The sequence below is a fragment of the Ptiloglossa arizonensis genome, chromosome 2 (assembly GCF_051014685.1).
Source record: "Ptiloglossa arizonensis isolate GNS036 chromosome 2, iyPtiAriz1_principal, whole genome shotgun sequence".
Lineage (NCBI taxonomy): Eukaryota > Metazoa > Arthropoda > Insecta > Hymenoptera > Colletidae > Ptiloglossa > Ptiloglossa arizonensis.
This window is the reverse complement of record NC_135049.1, coordinates 1718318-1744525: the sequence shown is the minus strand read 5'-3', so window position 1 is coordinate 1744525 and position 26208 is coordinate 1718318. Positions and strand designations below refer to the sequence as shown.

Below are 26208 nucleotides of genomic sequence, written 5' to 3'. Positions count from 1 at the left end.
AGAGAATTTCCCTCAAATATCGAGGGAAATATGTTTTCTCGAAAATGATGAATCCTAGGAAAAAGTTGCTTAAATAAAAATTACACACTTTTGAATAACGAGTCAAATGTTTACAAACGTAAAATACATCGGTCACTTTATGGCATTATACCTTGAATTTCAAAACGGTTTGAAAGACCTAATGTCACACTCCATAAAGTTAGTATAATATATTTTCACAACTATTCGCGTACGTTCCAAAAATTCACGTTCCGCGTTGAAGCTCATTTCATTGTATCAACGTTAACTTTCATCGAAAGGATCGAACCAAAATTACAAGTGTACACATTCTCCATATCGGTCTATATTTTCTATTAAGAAATTTTTAAAGATGTGAAGCAATAAATTGTATAAAAAAAATATAAAAAGTGAAAATTTGTTATCATATTGTTTAAACAAATTAATATTTTGCAAAACTGTTTGGAAGCTCAAATCCATTATTAAAAAATACGTAATTTTTGTTCAAACTTTTTTCTAGGCCTCATCATTTTCGAAATAGCGAGAAAAACGTGTTTCTCTTCCCCAATTTTGAGCACTGATTTCACCCCTTAGATATGAACAATAATAGACGAAACAAAATATGTGTAAAATATTTTTCTAAGAACTATATTATATGTAAGTTTCATTAAAATCGGTGATTTACACTTATGTGTACTTTTGCCTTCTCTTTAGGTTTGCTACAAATTTTCTACACTCATAGATATATGAAAAATGAGATAAATTAATAACTTTTGAATAATTGAAGATTTTATAATGAGATATTCACTAGAAAATAAAAGAAAAGTACTGCTTTTAGATGATATAAAGTTTATACGAGTTATTTTCATTTTACATGTATTATATTCATTTCTTCGGTTTGTCCAACTATAAAAAAAAGCCGTATTGATTGTTATAGCACAGTAGGTACTTCTCAAATTTGACCGAAAAACTATCCCAATTACACGTTTTTTTTTTGGATGACACAAGTTGGATCAAAAAAGATGTTTGGGTTACGAATTATAGAATTTAATTCAAATCGCGTTTACAAAATTAATACAAATATACTATGTCGTGCAATAGAAATAGTGTTAAAATTGATCTCGATATGTTTTGTATAGTATTTGCAAGGTTTGTTAATTAAGAAATAGCATAAACCATGCGTTAAAAGGATGTGAAAACAGCTAATTATTCTCAAATTTTTGTTTCACCGGAATATGTTATTTTTATGTATTGTACTTTTATTTCAACAGATGCAGAGTGAAGGTTTTAAAAAAGTAAATTTCAGATATTCTGAGAATAACTGTCTTACAGTAGGCTTCACAACTAGATGATAAAAACGTTGAAAAATATTCTTAGAATATTTAGAATTCGTAATTTTTTTGCGACAAAGTGTTTAAATTTTAAATACGAAAAACGCTATTTAACTTCAATTTGTGTATATAGGGTGTTTCAGGGTTAAATGGTCAGACTTAAGATATGAATCTACAACTATAAAATAAACGAATTTGTTTCTCTGAACGTATTATAGTTTATAAACGGTTTATTCAAGAGATATTGATTGCCAAAATTATAGAAATGTATAATAAAACATTTAGAAACGAACAATGTCGAAATAATCCAGGTTTATCGTATTTATTGCTAAAGAAAATCTAATAATTATATATTTTGTTCAAAATGACTGTTTTTAGCTCGGAGACAAACATTACACCTATCTAAGAAAGAATGAGTGCCAGGGTACACCTGTAATTTCTTCGCACACTTGAAAATAATGTTAGATAATCTTAAAATTTTTATTTGGAAAAAGTTTATAAATATAATTTTCCTCGGGATAAAAGTTTTTTTGGAATTTATTATCATCAAACTGCTGAAGAATTTGATATTTGGTTGTCAGTAATTTGAATCGGAGGTAGTACTAAGCGCAGTGATAAAACATAAATTACAAAGCTTAAAATTTTGTTGCTCGAATATAATCAAAAGAATATATTCGTATCCGATAACTATTACGAGCGATCAAAATAGAATTTTCATAGCCGATAATTGTTAGGAGCGACCGAAGCGAAATATTTTTTATGGGTAACTCTTATGAACAACCGAAATAAATTTGCTTTATCAATGATTGTCAGCAACGAAAAAGAATTTTCGGTCACTTATAATAGTTCTTTTTAACCGAAAGTATTTTAGTGAAAAAAATAATCGTCGTTCTATTATTTTCCTTTACTATGGTTATAAAAAAAGTTAGGGATCATTGTATAAACGGATCTGTCTTCCGTTTGATAAATTCAAACTATAAAATCTATAATAACATATAAAAAATGAATTATTTCCAACGTTTATTGTTTAGTTTTCGTGTTAGACAAGTTTTTAAGAATGACATAACTTTTTAATTCAAGTTTTCTGTCACGAGGACGATGTCCCAATTTCATTTCCTATTTCCAATGCTTTCTCCTGTAATAATAAATCGTAAATGGATTTCTCATTGTCCTCTGCTCTAAATACTACGTCTGAAAACGGTTTCCCAAATACTCAAACCTGCATGTCCTCTTTTTTGTTCAATTTTAATTCACGGATTCTTAAGAAGCTATGCAGAAAAAGGGGTCCGCAAATCTATCTAGTTAGAAGATGGCAAGGTAAACGAAAAATAGTTAATACTCAACAGTATTATTAATATAGTTAATTATTAAAATCGATTTTCTCGAAAACAAAACCTGGTTTAAAAAAATGTTATTCTTTATTTTCAATGTACCCACTTTCTCAGATAGAATGATCGTACTGCCGCTTGTACTACTAGCTACCGAAATACTATTCATATGGAAACCTTAAAAAGTATAATTTTTACATAGTTGCGGAAGAGGATATTAGATTCCGAGCGTCTTTATGTAGCTGCTAGTTTTATATGGTTTTCTTGGATTACGCTGAAGAAAAAGAGGGAGTTACATCAATGTTATCTAACGAAAATGTTAATGTCGTTACAAGCTACTCGAGAACTTTCTTTGAAGCTAAGTAAAGAATTTAGTTCTGTAATCCAAAAGCCACACGTTGTCTTGCATTTATCGTCTTTCGGTTTCCCCGTTGAAATGCGTAAAATGTTCTCCACAAAGACATTCGCCATGTTAGAGAACATGCAAAGCTTAAGAATCTGTTTCGTACGAAATTTAAACTCTGAAGTGATTTATATCCTACCTGTGAAACCTACTCGAGATTTATTAACGATGTACAGAGATTTCATTGAAGCCATATCTCCTGAAGAAGATGTAGCAAAACGTATCACTTTTATCGCCCTCTCGCAAGCAGAAACGTTCAAACGTTGTACCCTAAATCTCTCCAGAATTCTCCATTGCTCCGAAAAGTCACTCAACGAGATAAGAAAGAAAATCGCCGATAAACCTGCTTACTTCTTACCGTCGATCATCGATGAGTGCGATATGAGATTAGCTGGCAATCTTAACGTTGCTTTATTAAGTCCTGATATGAATTATCAACGTAAAATGTTAAACATGTCCATAATGTCTGAAATGATCGACACTTTTGGACTTTTGCAACCGCCTCATGCCAAAAATATATACGATTACAATACTCTTTGCGCGACTCTGGCACACTTGATAGTTCTTCATACCGAGGTCTGCATGTGGTTGTTCAGATTAAACTTTGGATCGAAAGAGGAGCATTGTGGTCGCTTTCTAATTAATCACATCAGCATTCCATTTATGCCAATTTTACGAAGAGAAAGAGAGAAATTCGGCGACAAATGGGCAATACATGCCAGTTTGCGGGAAGAATTTCTCAACAAGTTGACAAAACATCTACCGAAAGTCGTTTATAATCTTACTCGACTTTCAAAACTTTACAATACTTGGAAAGAATTTTATAATCATGTACAGAAATTTGGTTGTCTACTACAAGCAGTACCCGCGGAGAAAAATTATAATACAGTTGCAGTTTGTTTGTTCATCCCTGAGAAAATGACTAAAGAGAAACTGAGATGGTTGGGAACAGCTGATAAATTATATTTGGGTATGAATAATTATTTATGCATCGATTTGTTTATAATACAGTGATTAGGGAAAGTGTAAACATACGATATTAATATTAGCGATGATCAATGGTGCTCCAAATAATGAAACTTATTGAAATGATATAGGTAATTTAAATTACTGTATTATTTCTAGATATATGAAATATGTAACATAACGTTATCTGTCTGTGTACATAGTATGTGTCACGAACTTTGTCACATCCTATTACTTTGATTATGGAACATGTTATGAAGAAGTTTACTTTGAATGTAGACAAATAGTAAATAACTAATAAAAATTGGTCATTTCATCAATATCCAATAAAAGATTGATCGTTTCGTTAAAAATATACGTGACTTAGAGGTAATGTTTGAAATTTTTTAATGGAACGATCAATCTTTTATTGATATTGATGAAATGACCAATTTTTATTACTTATTTACTATTTGCTTACATTCAAAGTAAACTTCTTCATAACATGTTCCATAATCAAAGTAATAGGATGTGACATATATATGTAGCGGCTAGCCGTACGCCTTGACGAAACGTCTGGCGTGCAAGCAGCTAACATGGTTTATGGCTCGCGCGTCAACGAAAGCTATTTGTGAGAAAATATATTTTTCGGAACTTTCACCAGGCATGTTTTACGTAGCTTTCCCGTCGCTGCCTCAATAGCTAATTGCAGGAGTCATAAACCAAGGGCTCTGGAAGGTACGTGAGGCCCAGAGGACTGCAAACGGTTAACCACGCGCAGCAGGCCTGAAGGAAGCCCCGCTACGTCACCAAACTTTCTCGCTCCCCACTCGAGCTGGCTTTTCCGAAAACGCGCGAAAACCAGCGCTAGGAATAGGCAAGGGTGAGGGAAGCTAGGCTCGATATAAGAAGGAGAAACGAGCCTTCAGGAAGCTTTTTTGTGACGAGTTTCTATCGAGTGAAGTTTACGCCAGTGTCAGTCCTGCATTCGCAAATCTACATTCATCTGTGTGTAGTCCGACCAAATAAAACGCCGTGATCATAAAACGATACTGTGCACGTAGTTGTTCGTCGAAACCCATAACGACGTACGACATCCTTCATATATATGTATATGAAGTATATATATATGACCATTGGCAGTTTTAACATATTTCTGCGTAAGATAATGTGCAGTAATTTCCACTTTCAAATGGCAATTTTTACACCGAATTTGCGTAATGGAATTATCCTATTTATGTTTATTCAACACGCGTGGGATCGTATTTTACTGTTGAAATAAAAATTTGGTACAGTACTGTCAATATCAAATTGAATTTGGTTTGAGAAGAAATATAAATCTGTTTCTTAGTCAAATGTTTTGCTTTTTCGTTCATTTGATAATGATCAAACAGTAGAACGTCACATTGTGGCTACATGTGAATTTCCAATCGGAAATGTGTTTTTCCATTAAATTAATTATACGTCATCTTTGCTCATTATTAGCAACAAGTGATAGCACTGTATCTATTCAAATGATTCTCTACTCCGAGACGAGAATATTATAATTTGTCAAATCAAATTGAAGGTGTTTTATCGTTCTCTATTCTTATAATGTGCTTCGAATCATATTGTTAGTTATACTTTCCGTCACCACCATACATATGTGTATAGGTGCTTGTTTGGCTATTAACAATCACGTTTACATAATAATTTGTTTTTCATGCATAGGCAAAGAGGCATTAATATGCCACTGATATGGAAGTGTATATACATGTTCCATAATCAAAATAATAGTATGCGATACTGTGAGTATCGCCGCATCGAATCGATTAATGCCTTTTTGCCTGGATATAAAAAAGAAATTAAAGTTATGCAAACGTACTTGTTAATAACCAAAAAACGCCTGTATATGTATGGATTCATTAAAAGTATTTCTTCTTGCACATTACTTAACAATCTTTGTATATTTATATAAGCCAAAAACTTATCATGTTATCGAGGATAGTTCGAACGAAGAATCGAAACGTTTAACTAATAAACACGTTAAATTCTGCTGATAATGTTAACGATCGTGCATAAGTATCGCCAATATTGTCTACAGTCTATTGTCAATAGTCATAAGAGTTCAAACATGAACTTATTTAGATTACTTTTAATTCTTAATAAAATGGATCGTTTCTGAATTTCGTAAATATGCGTACTTTCGAATAAGATTGCATTTAAATTTATTTTTACCGAAATAAGCGATCGACACATTGCTACTCATATAAGAGTATCGCGTTGAAGTTTCAGCCATAGACGTCATGTCTTGTAAGAATCTTTCGTTATTACTGTATTTTGAGATGCGTTTATTGATTTTTCTTATCGGACAGTACAATCGGTGGGTCTTTGCTTGAGATAAAACTCGTTATTTATCTCCTCTTTTAAACGCTCCGATGGTACTTGTTTCTTGAAAGTAAGAATTACTGTATCTCGATGATTACTCAAAAAAAAAAAAAACAATTTTCTCTCGTGATGCCACGAACAACTACTAAAATTAAAAATATAAAATACGTATCCTATGATTTGTTGACAAAATATTAAATGCTTTTTATATAATTGTACTTACACGGAATAGTCCCGAAGTGACAATCGTTGTTTCTTGATTGTTCTAATGGTAAAAATCGTTGGTGGACGAGTACGAAAATTTTATTTAACTATTGTAATTACAGTTAGCATAAGACTGATTCTCTCTCTCTCTCTCTCTCTCTCTCTCTCTCTCTCTCTCTCTCTCTCTCTCTCAACTGTGTCGCGTTCGCAACCTACCACGCATATGTAGGCCGATTTGCAAGAAGGCGATCAAACTGAATAAGAAAAACTGTTTTAAACAAACAAAGGTGAAAATTCAATTAAAATAAAATACGAGAATTCTAACTATTACTTTATTAACTTAATGCGCGTAAATGTAGATATCTGATTATATGTTTACGCTTTTTCTAGTCACTATATATACCATGTATTTTTTAAATTCTGTTATTCGTAATTACCACATTTTTCCCTAAAGCGTGCATTTGGTACACGAAGGTTTCATATTTATTCTTTAAATAGAAAGAATAGATATAATAGATACTTAGAGTCACAGTGTTCTATTCAAGTGTACACTACAATTAACAATGTATTACTCTATACTGCGATTGCAAAATTCAGAATAGAAAATAAATATTGCATTCTATGAGCTTTCTTAATGAAAATTACAGTCATACTTCGAGAGGTCAATGTTTTACGTACGCAAGGGGAAGTATCTACTTAAAACAGATTCCTTGAGTAACTCATTTACTTTTGGTGAAAGACAAAAACAGTTTCAGTGATGTAATTTTTTGTACGTGCAGAGGTCTAAAGGAGATCAACTTCGTTTCTCTAACTGGAATAGTATTTTCTGTTTACCTTCTAATAGAACATTTTAAGATACATTCGATAATGTTTGATCTAATTCGATTATCTATTTGAAGTAAAATATTTTCATTTATTTTTTTAATTCGAGTGATCTTGAATTCCCTTCAACCATAGGTCCACTAACACTGTTTCCGCTTTAAAACACTTTTTTAAAAGAACGTGTAGGACAGCAACGAGAGACGTGCGCGTGCGCGCAAGAGAGGGTACGAGACTGGCCGAGGGTCGTACCGACACGTGCGTAGCCGATGAAACAGTTGTAAAAATATATTATACAGTAACTATTTATATTATGAACATGTATTGTTAATTAGTTCTCGACTGTAAAAACTTGTCACCGCAAGTAGAAAAGGTCCACAATATTGTTCTTTCATTCCCGCGACCAGGACATAGTAGAGACCCATCGGCTGGTTGCGGTCTGACAACCACCTGAGCCAGCCAGCATGGTCGGCCTTCACCCTCGACCACCCCAACAAAAGGGACACGGATCGCAAGGCCCAAAACTCAAGAGTATAAGAAAAACCGTTGCCACGAACGGAGATTGTTTTTGTAAGAGCATGTGACTGGCGAAAGGACGTTGAGTTCAGCGTACGGTGATTTGAGAAGTATCTAGAGAAGTGTTGCCTACTCTAGATACAGTTCAATAGATTACGTTGTAAATTACCCCAAGAAGTTCTACCTATTCGGAATAGCGTTGTTATCGTGTAATACCTGTGTGTTGTATAAATATTTCCGACACATCCGAACCGTTAAACAGAAATTCTTCATATGTAAACAAATATATAATTTATTTGACAAAAACTACAGCACAATTTATTTAAAATATTCTTGTCTATCGTAAAAAGTAAACGAGTTATTCAGAGAACCTGTTTTAAGTGCTTCGCTTTCTAGAGAAAATAATTATAGTTGACGTCAAGTGGATTGTCTGCTCAAGGACTCTGAGGAGTAACACTTCTCTGTTTCTTCATTCTGAGTTCACTCCTAGATTGCTCCGCCTGTTTGCTTTCTTAAGGAGAGCGAGAGCACAAAACCAGTAGATACATTGTTTTCTTTTAGAACATGATGAATCTACTGTTCACCTGGAGTAGTAGTAGTGGCTGTTGGCCACTATTTTGATTGCATCTTTTGATAATCATACCACAAAAAAGAGTCGAGACCCGCTGCGACGTCAAAAAAGAGGAGATAAAAGAGACACGATTTTCGTGGTTGAAGAAATGTCCTTGATCGTACAATATATTTGACAACGACTTACAATTATTATGAAAATCGCGATGAGTATAATTTTAAATAGAATTCCTGTAATCGCTTTCAAATTTTCAGCTACTCCTTCTATATTATGTTAAGTGGTCGAAAAATATTTTACGGCTAATTATGAAATGTATTAATTTTAACGACAGAGACCACTGTTTCAACGCCCGTTTATATGATGCCACAAACCTCCTTGGATGTCACTAAACTAAGACCAGTTGTAAACAAATTTGCCAAAGGGGTGCAATTTGAGGGTTACTTCGGTTACTTGACTATTATGTTTTATTGTTATATGCACAAGTATGAGGAGAAATTAGTAGCGATGGTGCTAAATGTGTATCCTTATTATTCCTATGTACAAAGTTACATTGATTGGATGAAATTTGCAATAGGAGGAATGTACAAGTAAATAAATTTTACATTTATGTTTAATATAAAATGAACAATTTTGTTGAACAAAATATTATAATTTCGTACGATCGTAATTATGTTACTTGTGTTTCAAAAAGTATTGTAATTGTATTTATAAGGAACATCATTTAAGTGTAAATTGTCGATTTTAATGAAACTTACATGTAATATAGTTCTTAGAAAAATATTTTACACATATTTTGTTTTGTCTAATATTGTTCATATCTAAGGGGTGAAATCAGTGCTCAAAATTGGGGAAGAAAAATACGTTTTCCTCGCTATTTCGAAAATGACGAGACCTAGAAAAAAGTTTAAACGAAAATTGCGTATTTCTTAATAATGAATTTGAGCTTCCAAACAGTTTTGCAAAATATTAATTTGTTTAAAGAATGTGATAACAAATTTTCACTTTTTATATTTTTTTTATACAATTTATTGCTTCGCATCTTTAAAAATTTCTTAATAGAAACTATAAACCAATATGGAAAATGTGTACATTTGTAATTTTGCTTTGATCCTTTCAATGGAAGTTAACGTTGGTACAATGAAATGAGCTTCAATGCGGAACGTGAATTTTTGGAGCGTACGCGAACAGTTTTAAATATATATTATACAGTAGCTATTTATATTATGAACATGCATTGTTAATTAGTCTTCGACTGTCAAAACTTGTTGCCGCAAATAGAAAAGGTCCAAAATGTTGCTTCTGGTCGAAAAAGTAGGGAAAACTTTTGTAACCGCGTGACCGAAACTACATTGGAAAATACAAGTACCTGAAAATAGTGCTACAAAGTGACTGATTTGTTTCACATTTAAGCTTAATATGGTTGATTAACTTTCAGTTAATGATACCCAAAATAGAGTTTTATACCCAAGATCATTTTTTACACGATTTTAAGGTCATTGGTGCTTTTTTAAAAACTGAATCATGTATTTTTCATTATATTGTAGTATGTTGCATTTCATCAGAAATGAACATTCGGAGCCTCATAAGATGATTGCATGCATAATTAATGGTGAATGTTACCAGTTTGAACATTTAATTTGATTCAAATAAGGTAATTTGACTCGTTAATGCTTTCATTAATTAAATCTAAGTTTTTGAGTTCAAGGTCACTTCCAGATCATAGAATATTAGGTCAATGAATTTGTATCGATAGCGGCTACAATATACTATAATAAAAAGTACACGATCCAATTTAAAAAAACTACCGAAGATCTTGAAATCGTGTAACCAGAAGATTTTTGAACATTTAATCCTAGTACTTTTGAAATTGTGAAATTTTATCTGAAGAGTCACTTCTTGTAATGAGAAAAAGTGAGAAACTTCAGAAAGTAACACTATCATTATTGTCAAATATAGAGTGCGAGACGCTCGTTTGGGGCGCATATGCAGTGTGTGTGATTGTGCTTGGCGATTCCCCCGCCTTTGGCCGACTCTCGCTCACGTGGTTGGCACATCTTTTTGTTTAGAACTAATTAATAACTCAATAAACATAAAAGAAAAGTTAATTGTGCTACCGAAGATGAATCTCAACCTACATCCAACAGGTTATGGGCCCAGGCATACTTCAAGATAAACAAATAACCATTGAACAAACAAAGTAAGGTTAGGTTCGTCACGTGGTAAGTAATACAAAGAACAATGAATTTCTCGAGCCTACATCAGTCCGAAAAATTAGACAACACGAACTACGAGTCCTGGAACATACAAACAAAGAGTGTTTTAAGATATAATAAACTGTGAGGCTATGTAAACGGAAGTATCGTTAAAACGGAACAAAACACCATGTTGTGGATGCAGAAGGACGAGAAAGTTAATAAAACGCAATATAATTAAGTAAGAAAGGCTGCAACGTTATTACAGACATGTCAAGCAATAAAAGCTGTTTATAAATCAAAGTGACCCATGTGGCAGTGCATGTTATTCAAGCAAATCTACAAGATGAGAAAGAATTCAAACTGAAGTATGGCTCTATATATTGACAAGTTTATCTATAGATTGGAACGCTTGGAAGAAGTGGGCATTAAACTACCAAATGAGGTAATACTAATTGTGCTGCTAAATTCTTTACCGAGTCAATAAGAAATGTTCTGTATAGTCATAGAATCTAAAGAAATCATGTCGGACATGAAGAAATTAAAAAAAGTTGCTCAAAGAGGAAATCGGAAGAATCGAGAGCCAAAAACCTAAGATAATGATAATAAAGAGGCACTCCTATCAAAAAGAATACGGCAACTTAAGAAACCTTCAATTGAAAATCAACAAAAGCAGAGTGTGTGTCAAAGACCCGGGTATGCACAGCATAATAGAACACTGGAGAAATGCTACGCATGTGGCAAAGTAGGTCACATGATTAAATACTGCAGAAACAAAACAAAATTGTCTCAAATGAAGAATAATGTGAGACGTATGATAACTGCAGTTGCACTCAATACCAACATTCTAACCACCAGAGGAACATGGTGTCTTGATAATGGGGGGACGATGGACATGTTCAATGAGAAAAGTAAATTTGAAGTCCACAATGGAGAGACAAAAAGCAAGGTATATACAGCAACAGAAAAGAGAGTTAATGTATTGGGAGAAGGAAACATAAGGATCAAAGTGCAATCTCAAAGTAAATTTGGAAACAATATAAAAGAAGTGATTTAGGTACCTGAATTTAGAAATAACCTGATTTCAATATCTAGGATAACGGACAGTGGGTACAGGATTGAATTTAATAAATACTCAGTCATCATCAGACACAGAGATGGTACAACCGTCTGAACCACACAAAGGAAATCTGGATTGTATATAATTATTGGAAGGTGGGTTTGCATAAAGTAGCCAGAAAATTAAATAGTATACTTAAATAACTTTTTAACAGTGTACTTTATTAATTACTTCAGGTTTCTTAGACTGCGAGCTCATGATAGATCCTCTCTGTTGTTTCGAGCTATACCTTGCAATATATATTATTCTCGTATTTATATTTGTATTTGTATTTGTATTTGTATTTGTGTTTGTGTTTGTGTTTGTGTTTGTGTTTCTTTTTGCGTGTGCGCGCGTGTGTTTATGGTTTTATTCTTCATTATTAGATGTCGTAGTTGTCATCTTTACACATTCTTCCTGAACATCGCCATCTTTACTGATCATCATGCCACAGCTTTTGGATAATTCGATTAACCTTGTTGAGCAAATTGGTTTTGTCATCATATCTGCAATCATGTTTGTACTACAATATATCAAATCAATAATATTACCTTCTCTTAGATTTCTTATAATATGATATCTAATGATGATACGTTTAAATCTTTTGCTGAATTTTTGATGCTTTATCAATTCTAATCAACCTTGGTTATCTTCACAAATTTTTATTGGTTCTTTTACATTCTCTTGGAAATCCTGCTGTAATTTTTTGAGCCATAATGCTTTTTGACATGCTTTATTGAAGTTTATATACTTTGCCTTGATCGAGAAAAATGCAACACAGACTTTGTTTTCTGCATGCCCACTGATATTATTATCATGGAATTTGAAAAAGTATCCACTGTTAGATTTCCTATTCGACTTTTTCTTTCCCCATTCGGCATCCATGTATCCAATTAAATCTTCATCCGTTTTGTTATTTCTGAGTTTTAATTTATAATCTATCGTGTTCTTCAAATAATGTGCTAGCCGTTTTGCATCCTTCTAGTTGATCATCGTAGGAGTTTTTTACTTTTTACTTGGTCACACTTGTTATATCAGGATGTGTCGATACAGCCACGTACATTAGGCTTTCAATTAGATTCTAAAATTGTGTTATTCTTCAAAGGATTATTATTTCCAGTGTTTCTGTAACTTACGTTTAACAGTATATTTCAACTTTTTGTTTGTATTAATCTATGTGTGATTAAAATTTGGTTTATATGCCTTTTTTGATGTATGAAGAAATTATTATTTTGGTCTTTTTTAACCTGTATGTCTAAATAATTCTTTATACTTTCAAGGTCTGTGATGTTAAATAATGTTGATAGTTTCTTTGCAATCTATGTGATCTCATTTTTATTTTTCGATGCGATTAATATATCGTCCACACAGATAATTATATATATTTTTATATCATTATCTTGTTTCATAAATAAGCAGAGACTGTAATGTTGTACGGTCAATGTGTTTCTGCTGGCTATGGCTAAAAACATTCTGAAAGTAGTTTGTTTTACTACAGGTGCAAATATATCATAATAATCTATATCTGATTTTTTATTATAATCTAAGGCTACTAATCTAGCTTCAAATCTTGCGATATTACCTTTTTCGTCCTTTTTGATCTTGAATATCCATTTACAACCTTATGGTTGTAACTTGATTACCTTTCTTCTTTTTGGCAGTTCCTCTAGATTCCAAGTATTGTTAGAAATTAAGATTCACTTTGATTGTTGGTCGCAGTATCTGCATATAATCCCAATCGCAGTGGTGGTTCCTTTATTAGATCGGTTGGATCTCTAATATTTGTTTGTTCCTCTCGTTGTTCGTCCTCTTGTTTGTCTTGTGTCGTAAGTTCTATTTCAGCTTCCAATACTGTGTTCTTTCTTTGCTATGATTTTACTTGCTCCTCCTGGTTTGTTATATTATCTACGAACATTACGTCTCTACTGATCGTTATTTTACCTGTTTCTTTATCGAGTAATCGATACTCTTTGGATTCCTCAGAGTAATCTACGAGACAAAGTTTACTTGGCTACCGAATGATCTCAAACCCTTGAAATCTGGTTTCTTCCTAGTTCAATATTCAAATAGAATTTTTTCCTTTGTTTGAGATGGTAGTCTGTTTTAGAGATGATATGCTGTTACAACAGCTTCATCCCAATATTTGTTAGGCAATTTGCTGTCAATAAATAAACATCTGGCTTTTCCATTTTGCTCAGGAGAATATAGAGCTGTCAATTCTGATTTAATTCTTTTCTCTTTAAAGTAATTTATTAATTTATAATTAACGTATTCTTTTTTGCGGACAGACCTAACTGTTTTGGACTCTTTTTCGAATTTATTTTTCATTAACGATATGTATTCTTTTATTTTATCATGCACTTCATATTTGTGTGAGAAAGAAAAAAAATATATATATATTTTAGAAAAAAAATATATATATATTTTAGAAAAAATATATATATATATTTTAGAAAAAAAATATATATATATTTTAGAAAAATATATATATATATTTTAGAAAAAAAATATATATATATTTTAGAAAAATATATATATATATTTTATCGCAAATACAGAAGTAATTGCGATTCGTGGAATATTAAAACTGTGTAACGCTACTTTGTTTCTGCATCTTCCAAAATATAATATTTTCAAATAATCGTACTATATAACCTGTTGTGGACTTCCTGTCTACTACGTCTCGAGCTCAATTGGCGTCTACATAACAATCTAATATTTCTTCAATAATTTTATTATTGTATACCAATTTAAAATTCTTCGTTAAATGGAGGTATTTTAAAATTATGATAGCGTACTTATAATGGCTGTCACTGTAACAGTTTTGAAATCTGCTTTAATAATTCACAGGGAAAGAGATATCTGGCCTTGTTGTTGAGCTAATATACAATAGTGCATCTAAGAAATTTCTATATTTTATATTTTCATTTTCTCGTTCTGCTGACTGTAATTTTAATTTAGTCTCCATTGGGGTTTCGTAAAGTTTTGACTGTTTTATATCATACTTTTCAGGCAAATTTTCTATATAACTTTCTTGGTTTAAGGGGTATTTATATTTGAATAATCGTACTTAATCTCTATCCCTACGTAGTTACTAATTTTTGTCATATCTCGCATTTTAAATCTTATAGCTATTTCAGTCTTAACATTTATAAATTTTTTCTTATCTTTACAACGTATGATAAGGTCATCGACAAAGAGCAAAATGAAAATTAAATCATCATCATCTACTTTCGAATATAAACAATAATCAATTTCATTTCGATCAAATTCATTCATATATTTATCAAAGCATTCGTACCAAATACGAGAGCTTTCTTAAGACCATACAAATATTTATACAATCTATAATACCTTACTATAATATATACCTTACCATTATTTTTGTCGAATCCTTCTAGGTGTTTCACATATATTTCCGATGTTAATTTTCCATTTAGGAAAACCGTTTCTACATCCATCTACTCTATTTCGATTCCCCTCTTACAGCAATATGATACTAATAATTTTAACGTTTGCGTTGTAACGTTGGTAAGGTTATAAAGTAAAGAGTGACACGATTATTTTAAAGATGTATTTTATTGACACTACTGATACGCGGTCGTCGCGGCCGTCACGGTAGCGGTTTCGTACAGTGAGTCTTCTAACAACTGGTGAAGTTTCAGCTCGGGTCTGTTTATATGTGTCCCCGGAGAAGTGATGCCTTTTCCGGGGGTTTGTACATGATTACTCTTCTTCTCCCTCCCGCTCTGTTCTTTGGGTAGCTAAGGCTTCCTTGCCGCTGTTTTTGGGGCGCAAGATTCGGGGTTTCTCTTGCTGCGAAGTCTGCCACGCATGTGAAAATTGTAAATTCCTTTTCGAGACTTGCACGTTTCTGTTATTTATTATGGTTGCCAACCGTGTGCCGCTACAGCGTCTTAAAAGTTGGTGAATATGTGTGCTGAATTTCTTCTTTTTGTTGGTACCCTTTTACCACTAGTTTAGCCATGTGTGATCCATCAGATTTTATTGTATATACCGATTTTACATTTAATACTCTTTTATCTGGTTTATTGACAAGTTTCCAAGTTTTATTTAGGCTGTTTAGTTCCCTTTTCATTGCTCTTTGGGGATGTACGATAGGTATGGTATTAAATAACTGACGCAAAGCGAGTCAAAATTGTGTGAATAGTTCGGCGGACGGAAAGGATCTGCCTTAGTTTTTTATTATACGGGCGACCTCTGCTTACTGCCCCTTCGACCGCCACCCTGCTGTCCTCGAAGACGATTCTCACGATCGCCTTCTTTCGGAGAGCGGTAACTCATCCATTCAAGTGCAGGCCTCCGCCGGCAACGATAAGCTAGTTCGCCTGTTTATGTTACTCGGCGCCAAAAGTCCTCCGCGCGACGGTCGCGCGTCAAATTACATTTTCAACGCCTAGCTATACATCGCCGAAACTATGCGGAGAGGTCCGCTACAGTACCCCCTTACCAGTGATAACGCAACAAAAGAAGGAAAGAAAAAAAAAAATCTTATAACTGCTCTACAATACAAAAATCACTGGCGTACGCTTATACTAAATTCTACGCTAAAATTAAACGTATTACAAGTATGAAAGAACGAAAAATACGGATACTGTACAATTTGTAGAATACAATAAGTGACTAATAATATACATTAATAATACAATGTAATATTACTTATAGCTCAGAAGCCAACTTGTAACCGATTGGGAAATTGAACGCGTCTACCGGATCGCGTTTTACGATGATCTTCCGCGGTATGTGGATCATTCTGATTTGTCTCTATAATTTGTTTGTCATTGCGTGAACTCTCTTTATCGTTTTGCGGAGCTATTTCGCTATCACCAACGGGTTGATGGTTACCATCGTCGGCTAAAAGAAAGGCAGGTTTTACCCTGTCGATGGAAACTCTAATTTCTTTATTATTAAATAATAAGGTGAAATTTTTGACGCCACGTTTTATAACTTTAAATGGGCCGTCGTAAGGTGGTTGCAACGGACCCTTTACAGCGCCATGCCGCAGAAATACATACGGCGATGTGGCAAGGTCTTTAAAAACGAAAGTTCTGCGAGTACCGTGTCGTGTACCGGGTGAGAACTTTAAACGTTTCATGTGATTTCTTAACCGGTTCACAAAATCGGAAGTTCCCTTTACTTCGCCTGACACAAAAAACTCGCCAGGTAAACGTATACCTGTCCCATAGACCATTTCTGCGGCTGTCGCCTTTAAGTCCTCTTTGAGGGCTGACCGAATCCCAAGTAGTACAATGGGTAATATTTGTACCCAATCCTCGGTTTCGTGGCACTTTATTGCTGCTTTCAGCTGACGATGGAACCGTTCTACCATCCCGTTGGCCTGCGGATGATACGCCGTAGTCCGTAGATGCCAAGAACCGATTAATCGTAATAGCTCTTTAAACAAATGAGATTCGAATTGGCGTCCCTGATCTGTAGTAATTTTTAACGGTACTCCGAAACGCGTTGCCCATACGTTCAAGAATGCTTTTGCTACCGTTTTCGCGTCGATTTCTCCGATCGGTATGACTTCTGGCCAACGCATAAAACGATCTACGCACGTTACGCAGTACCTGCAGCCTTGTGACGTAGGCAAAGGTCCTACAATATCGACGTGCACGTGTTTGAATCTCCCAGAATTTTGAAAGTCTCTAATAGGGGTTGCCACGTGCTTGGTAACTTTTGCCCGCTGGCAAGGAACTCAATGCTGTGCCCATTCGCGGCAATCTTTATTCACAGATGGCCACATAAAACGGCTGGTTACCAACCTTTGCGTAGCACGGATCCCTGGATGAGACAGTCCATGCAACGAGTCGAAAACCGCGCGCCGTAGTGACCCAGGTACAAAAGGCCTGATTGTTTCATTCGACACGTCACAAAATAAAGATACTTCGAACTCAGGAAAATGGACTTTCTTCAAGTGAAGCGCACTCGAATTAGAAGCTAATATCCGTTTAAGTTCCTCATCTCTTTATCTTGTGATTGTTCAATCGTTTTGTAGTCTGGGGGCGAGGAAATAGATTCGACTCGTGATAATACATCCGCCACTGTATTTTCGATGCCTTTAATGTGCCTAATGTCAGTGGAAAATTGGCCTATGTAATGTAAATGTCGAAATTGACGAGGAGAACATTTCTCGAGTTTCTGTTTAAATGCAAAAGTGAGCGGTTTATGGTCGGTATAAATCACGAAGTCTCGTCCTTCCACGTAGTGTCTAAACTTTTTGATAGCCATATAAATCGCTAACAGCTCGCGATCATAAGCGCTGTATTTACATTGGGCGGCAGAAAGAAAGGGCTCTCATATAAAAGGACAATGGTTGCCAAACACCATCGACCAACTGTTGCAAAACGGCACCAATTGCGTAATCAGACGCATCGTCCGTAACATTAATGCATGCACCTGAAATAGGGTGCGCAAGTGTCGTAGCATTTGCAAGGGCCTCCTTGATATTGACAAAAGCCTTCTCCGCCGCCTTAGTCCACGGCACAGGTATATTACCTTTCTTTGAACCTTTTAAAAGGTCGTTAAGGGCTTTCATTAAATTTGCGGCGCTGGGTACAAAACGACGATAAAAATTGACCATTCCCAAGAATTTTCTGAGAAGCTTAACAGTTACGGTTTGGCGAAATTTCTAATAGCTTCCACGCGCTCTGCTAACGGTTTAACACCGTCTCGGCTAACCGTATATCCCAGAAATTCGATTTCGTTAACTCCAAAGGTACATTTCGCAGCGTTTATGACAATACCATATTGGTTCAAACGATCAAAAAGTAGTCTAAGATGTTCCTTATGCTCGGCCTCGTTCTCCGACGCTATAAGGAAGTCATCGATGTACGCGTACACGAAATCCTGTGATATAACGGGAATTTGATTATACGCGCGTACGAGATCTACCTTTGAGAATACGATTTTACCGGCTAATTTCTGAGCGAAATCCTCGATATGCGGAGGTGAACACCTGTCGGCTACGGTACGGTCGTTAAGGGCTCGGTAGTCGCCACATGGTCACATGGATTTGCCATCCTTCTTGTTTACCAGATGTAGCGGCGTGGCCCACGGGCTCTTGGAGGGTCGAATGATTCCTTGACGAAGCATCAACTCGAATTTGGCCTTGGCTGCCTGATGTCTGTCCGGAGCAAGGCGTCTGGGTTTATGATGAACCGGTGGTCCGGGCGTGGTCAGGATATGGTGCACGACGTCGTGTTTCACCGTTTTCATGCGGAAAACAGGCGGCCTGGTGAGATCCGAGTATTCGGCGAGCAGCCGATGATACACCGAATCATTAATTGTCTTTACCGACGTCACTTTGTCCATAACCCGTCGTCCAACTACGAACAATTTGGTTGTCGCATCGAGCAACCGCTTATTTCTCGGATCCACTAATAAGTTGTAGTGCACCAAAAAGTCCATACCAATGATCGGCGGGTCCACATCCGCGACAATAAAGCGCCACGTAAACTCGCGCCGTAACGACAAGTTAAAACTTATCACCGTTGTGTCGTAAGTCGCGATAGGTGTGCCATTCGTCGGTGACGAAAATGCGGCCGGTTTTGGGACCGTCGGTATCGGCCGCGTTCACGTGCGACGGTCCTACTTGTTTTCCGACCTCGTATCTGCCCAATTGCACGGGGGGATACATTTTGCAGCCCTCTCGGCGAACCTGTCGTGATACCAGCACAATTCACGTTTAGTACTAGCACCTTGCGAAGAGTCTCTGCTCGACGATCGTCTTCTAAACTGTTCGCGTCGAGGCGATCGCCATCGTTGACGCGCCCTGTTCGTCACTGCATTTAACTGCAGACGCATCTGTTTCAGTTCCTCCCTTAACAGATCCATGTCCGAAGGATGAGAAATCGGAGCAATCCTTCCTCTTTCCACTGGTATTTCATGTACCCGGTCCGCTATTTCGGCTAACTTTGTTCCATCCTTATCGGATGTCGCCGCGAGTACCAGTTGCGTCTTCACTGGGAGACGATTCTTCCAAATTTCCGTTAGGAAATCGTCGCTGACCGATGAGCCTGTCAACTCTCGCAGGTGTCGTCAAAACTGTGTCGGTGTCGGGTCGCCGATTTCCTCTGTCTCCAATAATTTTCGCACCCGCGTAGTGTTCGAGTCCGACAATCGCTTGATCAGCTCCCTTTTGATGGTTTCGTATTTATTGCCATCCGGAGGATTACAAATAATGTCCTCAACTTCCTCCGCGTATTTGCCATCCAATTGAGCCACCACGTACCCGAATTTCGTATCATCCTTCGTGATACGTGCGATGGTGAACTGGGCTTCCACCTGTCTAAACCACAATGCGACTTTTTGTGGCCAGAACGTAGGAATCTTCAACGGAGCTGTTACTGCCACATTCGCGGCACCTCGCGCTTCAGTGAAATCTTCGGCAGCGACCCCTTTTGCTAGCAGATCTTCCATAATGCACAATCACGCCATTTGCACTTATCACAAAAAATTACACAACCTACGGTATCCCCTTTTACTACCGATCACGTTGGGGTCACCAGTTTGGGGATGTACGATAGGTATGGTATTAAATAACTGACGCAAAGCGAGTCAAAATTGTGTGAATAGTTCGGCGGACGGAAAGGATCTGCCTTAGTTTTTTATTATACGGGCGACCTCTGCTTACTGCCCCTTCGACCGCCACCCTGCTGTCCTCGAAGACGATTCTCACGATCGCCTTCTTTCGGAGAGCGGTAACTCATCCATTCAAGTGCAGGCCTCCGCCGGCAACGATAAGCTAGTTCGCCTGTTTATGTTACTCGGCGCCAAAAGTCCTCCGCGCGACGGTCACGCGTCAAATTACATTTTCAACGCCTAGCTATACATCGCCGAAACTATGCGGAGAGGTCCGCTACAGCTCATTTCCATAGATCAGGAATGTTCATTTGTTATTGCTTCTTTAAAAACTCGGCACGTTAACGTTAACACCGCAATAGTTTGCATAAATGTACTCTTCGTGGTACCTGGTAGGTGGTTTTGTTTTCTTCTCGGTTGTAATTCTTTTCTGATGTTTCCTTCTCTGTCCCTTCCTTCTTTTTCCTTTTGGGGATGTGGGTACGTAGGTAATAAATAATTCACGCAATGCAAGTCAGAGTCGAGTGGATAGTTCGACGGATGGAAAAGATCTGCTTTCGCTCTTTATTTTACGGGCGACCTCTGCTTACTGGCATTCGATCGTCGTTCTGCTATCTTCAAAGCCGATTCTCGCGATCGTCTTCTTTCGGACAGCGGTGACTCATCTTAGTCAGGTGCAGGCTCCCGCCGGCAACGATAGGCTAGTTCGATTGTTTATGTTATACGGTGCCGTGTCCTTCGCGCGATTGTCGCGCGTCAAATTACATTTTCGACGCATAGATATACTTCGCCGAAACTATCCGGAGGGGTCCACTACACAACCCCCTTACCAGTGATAACGCAACAAAAGGAAAAAAAAAATATCTTATAACTGCCCTACACCACAAAAATCACTGGCGTACGCTTATACTAAATTCTACACTAAAATTAAACGTATTACAAACACGAAAGAAAGAAAAATACGAATACTATACAATTTGTAGAATTACAAATTGTAACAATAAGTAACTAATAATGTACATTAATGATACAATATAATATTACCTATAGCTCAGAAACCAACTTGTAACCGATTGGGAAATCGAATGCGTCTACCGGATCCCGTTTTACGATGATCTTCCGCGGAATGTAAATCATTCTGATCTGCCTCTATAATTTGTTGTTCCGTTTTGCGGAGCTATTTCGCTATCACCAACGGATTGGTGGTTACCATCGTCGGCTAAAAGAAAGGCAGGTTTTACCCTGTCGGTAGAAACCCTAATTTCTTTATTATTAATTAATAAAGTGAAATTTTTGTCGCTCCGTTTTATAACTTTAAATAGGTCGTCATAAGGTGGTTGTAACGGACCCTTTACAGCGTCATGCCGCAGAAATACATACGGCGATGTGGCAAGGTCTTTAAACACGAAAGTTTTGGGAGTACCGTGTCGCATACCGGGTGAGAACTTTAAACGTTTCATGTGATTTCTTAACCGGTTCACAAAATCGGAAGCTCCCTTAACCTCGCCTGACACGAAAAACTCGTCAGGTAAACGTTTACCTGCCCTGTAGACCATTTCTACGGCTGTCGCCTTTAAGTCCTCTTTGAGGGCTGACCGAATTTCAAGTAATACAATGGGTAATATCTGTACCCAGTCCTCGGTTGCGTGGCATTTTATTGCTGCTTTCAATTGACGATGGAACCGTTCTACCATCCTGTTGGCCTGCGGATGATATGCAGAAGTCCGTAGATGCGAAGAACCAATTAATCGTAGTAGCTCTTTAACACTAAACGTACCGGCATTTTTCTATACTTAATCTTACCATAGGGGGTCATTTGACCCCTTATGAAATAAACGTAGATTTTTCGTAAAAAATTCTTTGTTTAGTAAAGGAAATAATTTGCAACATCATTTCTGATTTCGTATAAAATGAAACACATATTTTTATCGTTATAAACAAAACGATCGACTAATTACATTTTTTACATAGGATGGTTTTCTCCTTCGTACATTTCCCGCAAACAAATTGTTTACAAATTATGCAAGTTTGTGTTGTTTTATTGCCTGTGCACAATCTTATTTGACATTTTTTCCTAGATTGAGAATTATTATTGGAGCTGCTTGATACTCCTTCTCGTTGATTTTCCTTTTCTTCTACACAAAATTCGAGGTACTCTGTAACAAGCTCGTCTGCTAATTGTAACAGGAAAGATTGCCTTGATAGCTCCAACCCAGTTGTTTCCTGATAGAGTATCTACGAATTGATTCCAGCGAGATCCAAAATATTGAAAAATACCTGTACAGGCCATCTATTGCACTTCGATTTGACGCTATACTTTCGCGCCATTTGGTCAACTATATCAACGCCAAATTTGGTTTTATTATAGTAACTGATTGTTTCGGGTGTCTTCTTTCTATTGTTCTTGATTTTTACGGTTTTATGTTTGGTACTCAATATCACTACTTTTTTTCTTGGTTTTGATTTATAAATCGTTAGCGTACAGTCATTTGATTTGTATGTCATTGTTGAAAGAAGTTTCAAATTATCTTTCGTTGTTTTTGCAAGTGCGGGCAATTCCCTCCTGTTCGCACGCATTGTTCCCACTAACGTTGTCCTTTTCGCCAATAATTTTGCAGCCAAAGATGAAGTCGTAAAAAAATTGTCGGTTGTAATATTTCTTCTACAGTTGGTGAAAGGTTCAACTAATTTCATCACAACAAATTCGCTGAGTGGTATTGACGTCGGTCTGGTTTCATCACGTCCTAAGTAAGGCAAACCGTTTACAAGGTATTTGGTTTTTACATCAGACGCTAACCAAAACTTTATCCTAAATTTGTCGGGTTTGTTTGGCATATATTGTGTAAATTTGCATCTAGTTTTTGTGGGAAAGAGTTGCTCATCAATGCTGAGATCCGCACCTGGCTTGTAACAACTCTGGCAATTTTCTATGAATTGCTTCCATACGTCTAAAATGAGAGCGAATTTGTCCACACCTAAACGTTGGATTCGTTGGCTTCTGTCATCGAACCGCAGAAATCTCAAAATTTCTGAGAAGGCGTTTCTACTCATTGCATTCGAAAAAAAGGGAGGTCCCCATTTCGAATTCCACAGGTGGGAAATGGATAAATTTTTTGCCTGATAAGCGCCACGTGCATATAACACTCCAATGCATGCATATAATTTTTTTATAGGTAGCTCCCATGCAGTCCCCTAAACTCGTAAAGCTTCTGCTTCTGTATATTTCTTTATGTTTTCAATAATGGTGTGATCTATTATCACGAAAAATGCGGATGAGGCTTTACCAGACATAATATTTCTTTTGGCGTGTGCCGTTGGACCTGATACTTCTCTGAAAGTAAGTGATGGTCTTTCGATTGCCAGCCCTCCTCGGATTCGCTGCCAAACAGTTCCATCAACAACTGTGACAGTGTCTTCAAAATTCTGTTCACTACCACTTTCAGAATCCGATAAAAATCTTTAGTGCCTCTGTACTCTACGGAGATTTAAAAAATACTCATTTTCATCGGCAACCACATTATCATCCTGAGTTTTCTCACTGTCTGGAAAATCACTTTGACTTTCGCTTTGATCATCTTCAGAAATCGAATCTTCTTCACCTGAATTCACTTCACTTATTTGTCGAATTCTTTCCAACTCTCTCACTGACCGTGCGGACATATTCAGGGTTGCAGTGAAACACAAGTCCAATTGAATGTAACAGAAATGATCAAAATGTAACTAAAACTGTCGTGTATTGTAACTACTTGTCGAACTTTATTTCTTGTAGGCTCTGATCTTTACTCTCCGACTCTCAATATACGACTGCATTTTTTTTACTACAGAGAACTCATTGGAGGGAGTGTTGCGTGTGAATCTCCGATAAGAGTCGGTTTTGTTTCTGCGTTAGGTCATATGGACCCGGTTGGGTCACCCAAGTGCTTACGCCAAAACCGCACTTGAGAAAGAGTCACTTGAGAAGCGTATCTGAATTTAGAATTAAGGTTCCAGTTGGAAAATTGTTAAAAAATACGCAAACTTCGTACGGGGTCAAATGACCCCCCATGGTACGTAAGGTAGGTAAAGAATTTTTGTCGGTAAAAAATAAGCTACGAGAAAAACGGAAAGTGGGAAATTGAATAATCGGATGATATAAGAATTTACAGAAAGTCAAATGACCGACAGAAATAACAATAAATGGACGAATTTAAAGTAAATTTTCAAAAGGGGTCATTTGATCCCGCTTGGTACGTTTAGTGTTAAACAAATGAGATTCAAATTGACGTCCCTGATCTGTCGTAATTCTTAACGGTAATTCTTCGAAACGCGTTACCCATACGTTCACGAACGCTTTTGCTACTGTTTCCGCGTCGATTTCTCCGATCGGTATGACTTCTGGTCAACGCGTAAAACGGTCTACGCACGTTACGCAGTACCTGCAGCCTTGTGACGTAGGCAAAGGTCCTACAATATCGACATGAACGTGTTCGAATCTACCGGAATTTTGAAAGTCCCTAATAGGGGTTGCAACGTGCTTCGTAACTTTTGCCCGCTGGCAAGGAATTCAATGCTGTGCCCATTCGCGGCAATCTTTATTCATAGATGGCCACACAAAACGGCTGGTTACCAACTTCTGCGTAGCACGGATCCCTGGATGGGACAGTCCATGCAGCGAGTCGAAAACCGTGCACCGTAATGACCCAGGTACAAAAGGCCTGAAGGATCTCGTAGTCGTTATAGTTTACTACGAATAACTGCGTGTTCAGTATCGTTTTATGATCAGTGTGTTTTATTCGGTCGAAGTTGTGTACAGATGGATGTAGATTCGCGAATACGGACTGTCACGGGCGTGAACTGGACTTGATAGAGACTCATCACGAAAAAGCTCTTTTTGGAGACTCGTTTCTCCTTTTTATATCGCGCCTCGCTTCCCTCACCCTTGCCTATTCCTAGCGCTACTTTTCGCGCTTTTTCGGAAAGACCAGCTCGAGTGGGGAGCGAGAAAGTTTGGTGACGTAGTGGGGCTTCCTTCCGGCCTGCTACACGTGACTAACCATGTGCAGTCCTCTGGGCCTCATGTGCCTTCCAGAGCCCGTGGTTTATGACTCCTGCAATTAGCTATTGAGGCAGCGACGGGAAAGCTATGTAAAACATGCCTGATGAAAGTTACAAAAAATATATTTTCTCACAAATAGCTTTCGTTGACGTGTGAGTCATAAACCATGCTAGCTGCTTGCACGCCAGACGTTTCGTCAAGGCGTAGGGCTAGCCGCTACATCACCCCCTTACCAGTGTTAACGCTACCTACTATTTAACCTAAGTCGGCCAAGGTTTAGTTACTAGCTTACCACTAGGTATTTACAATGAATACTTACTACTATTTACAAGGTTACACTAGCTTAAAGAATTAGTGACCGACTTGTAGGCGGTCCGGGAATCTAACTTTTCTGCCCGAGCGGGTTCGCACGGGTTCCTGGGTTTTACTATTGCTATCCGCTGTGTCCTGCGTGATGACGACGGTCGGTACTTCTTCTCCGATGCATTGGGGTTCGTTGACCCCGTCGAAGAGATAGGCCGGTTTTAGTCTGTCAATTGTTATTACGTTATCTTTGCTTCGTATTCGGACTACGTATATTTTTATCCGAACGTGACACAACCAGGAACGGTCCTTCGTAAGGGCTCTGCAGTGGGCCTTTCACTGCATCCACACGTACGAAGACGTGTGATGCAGTGGGTAGATCTTTGTATATGAAAACGCGTTTGCATCCGTGTCTGGATCCGGGTACCGGGCGCAAATCTCAGAAATGTGTGCGAAGCTGCCGCACCAGGTCTGGTGGTTGCTTGTGATCCTCG

At 37.0% G+C, this 26208-nt stretch overlaps 2 protein-coding genes and 1 long non-coding RNA gene across 5 annotated transcripts in view; 2 read left to right on the top strand and 1 right to left on the bottom strand.

The window, feature by feature from the left end:
* LOC143155331 (IQ motif-containing protein H) overlaps nucleotides 1–26208 on the top strand; it is a 61231-nt gene that overhangs the window by 4376 nt on the left and 30647 nt on the right. Inside the window, exons 4-5 of the mRNA XM_076327944.1 lie at nucleotides 2859–4029; nucleotides 8813–9068. Of these exons, the coding sequence (XP_076184059.1) occupies nucleotides 2859–4029; nucleotides 8813–9068 (1427 nt within the window). The remainder of the gene's footprint in view (nucleotides 1–2858; nucleotides 4030–8812; nucleotides 9069–26208) is intronic.
* Nucleotides 10520–26208, top strand: part of LOC143155334 (uncharacterized) — a 50966-nt gene continuing 35277 nt past the window's right edge. Inside the window, exons 1-2 of one of the 3 annotated variants that reach the window (XR_012994378.1) lie at nucleotides 10520–11622; nucleotides 11769–11888. This is a non-coding gene — a long non-coding RNA (uncharacterized LOC143155334). Of the gene's footprint in view, nucleotides 11696–11768; nucleotides 12086–26208 lie in introns of those variants that run through there. The other 2 variants (XR_012994377.1, XR_012994379.1) reach the window with 2 other exon arrangements.
* LOC143155307 (uncharacterized) lies at nucleotides 19384–20214 on the bottom strand. Its single transcript, XM_076327893.1, is given in 1 exon segment — nucleotides 19384–20214. A coding segment is annotated over 1 exon segment (831 nt).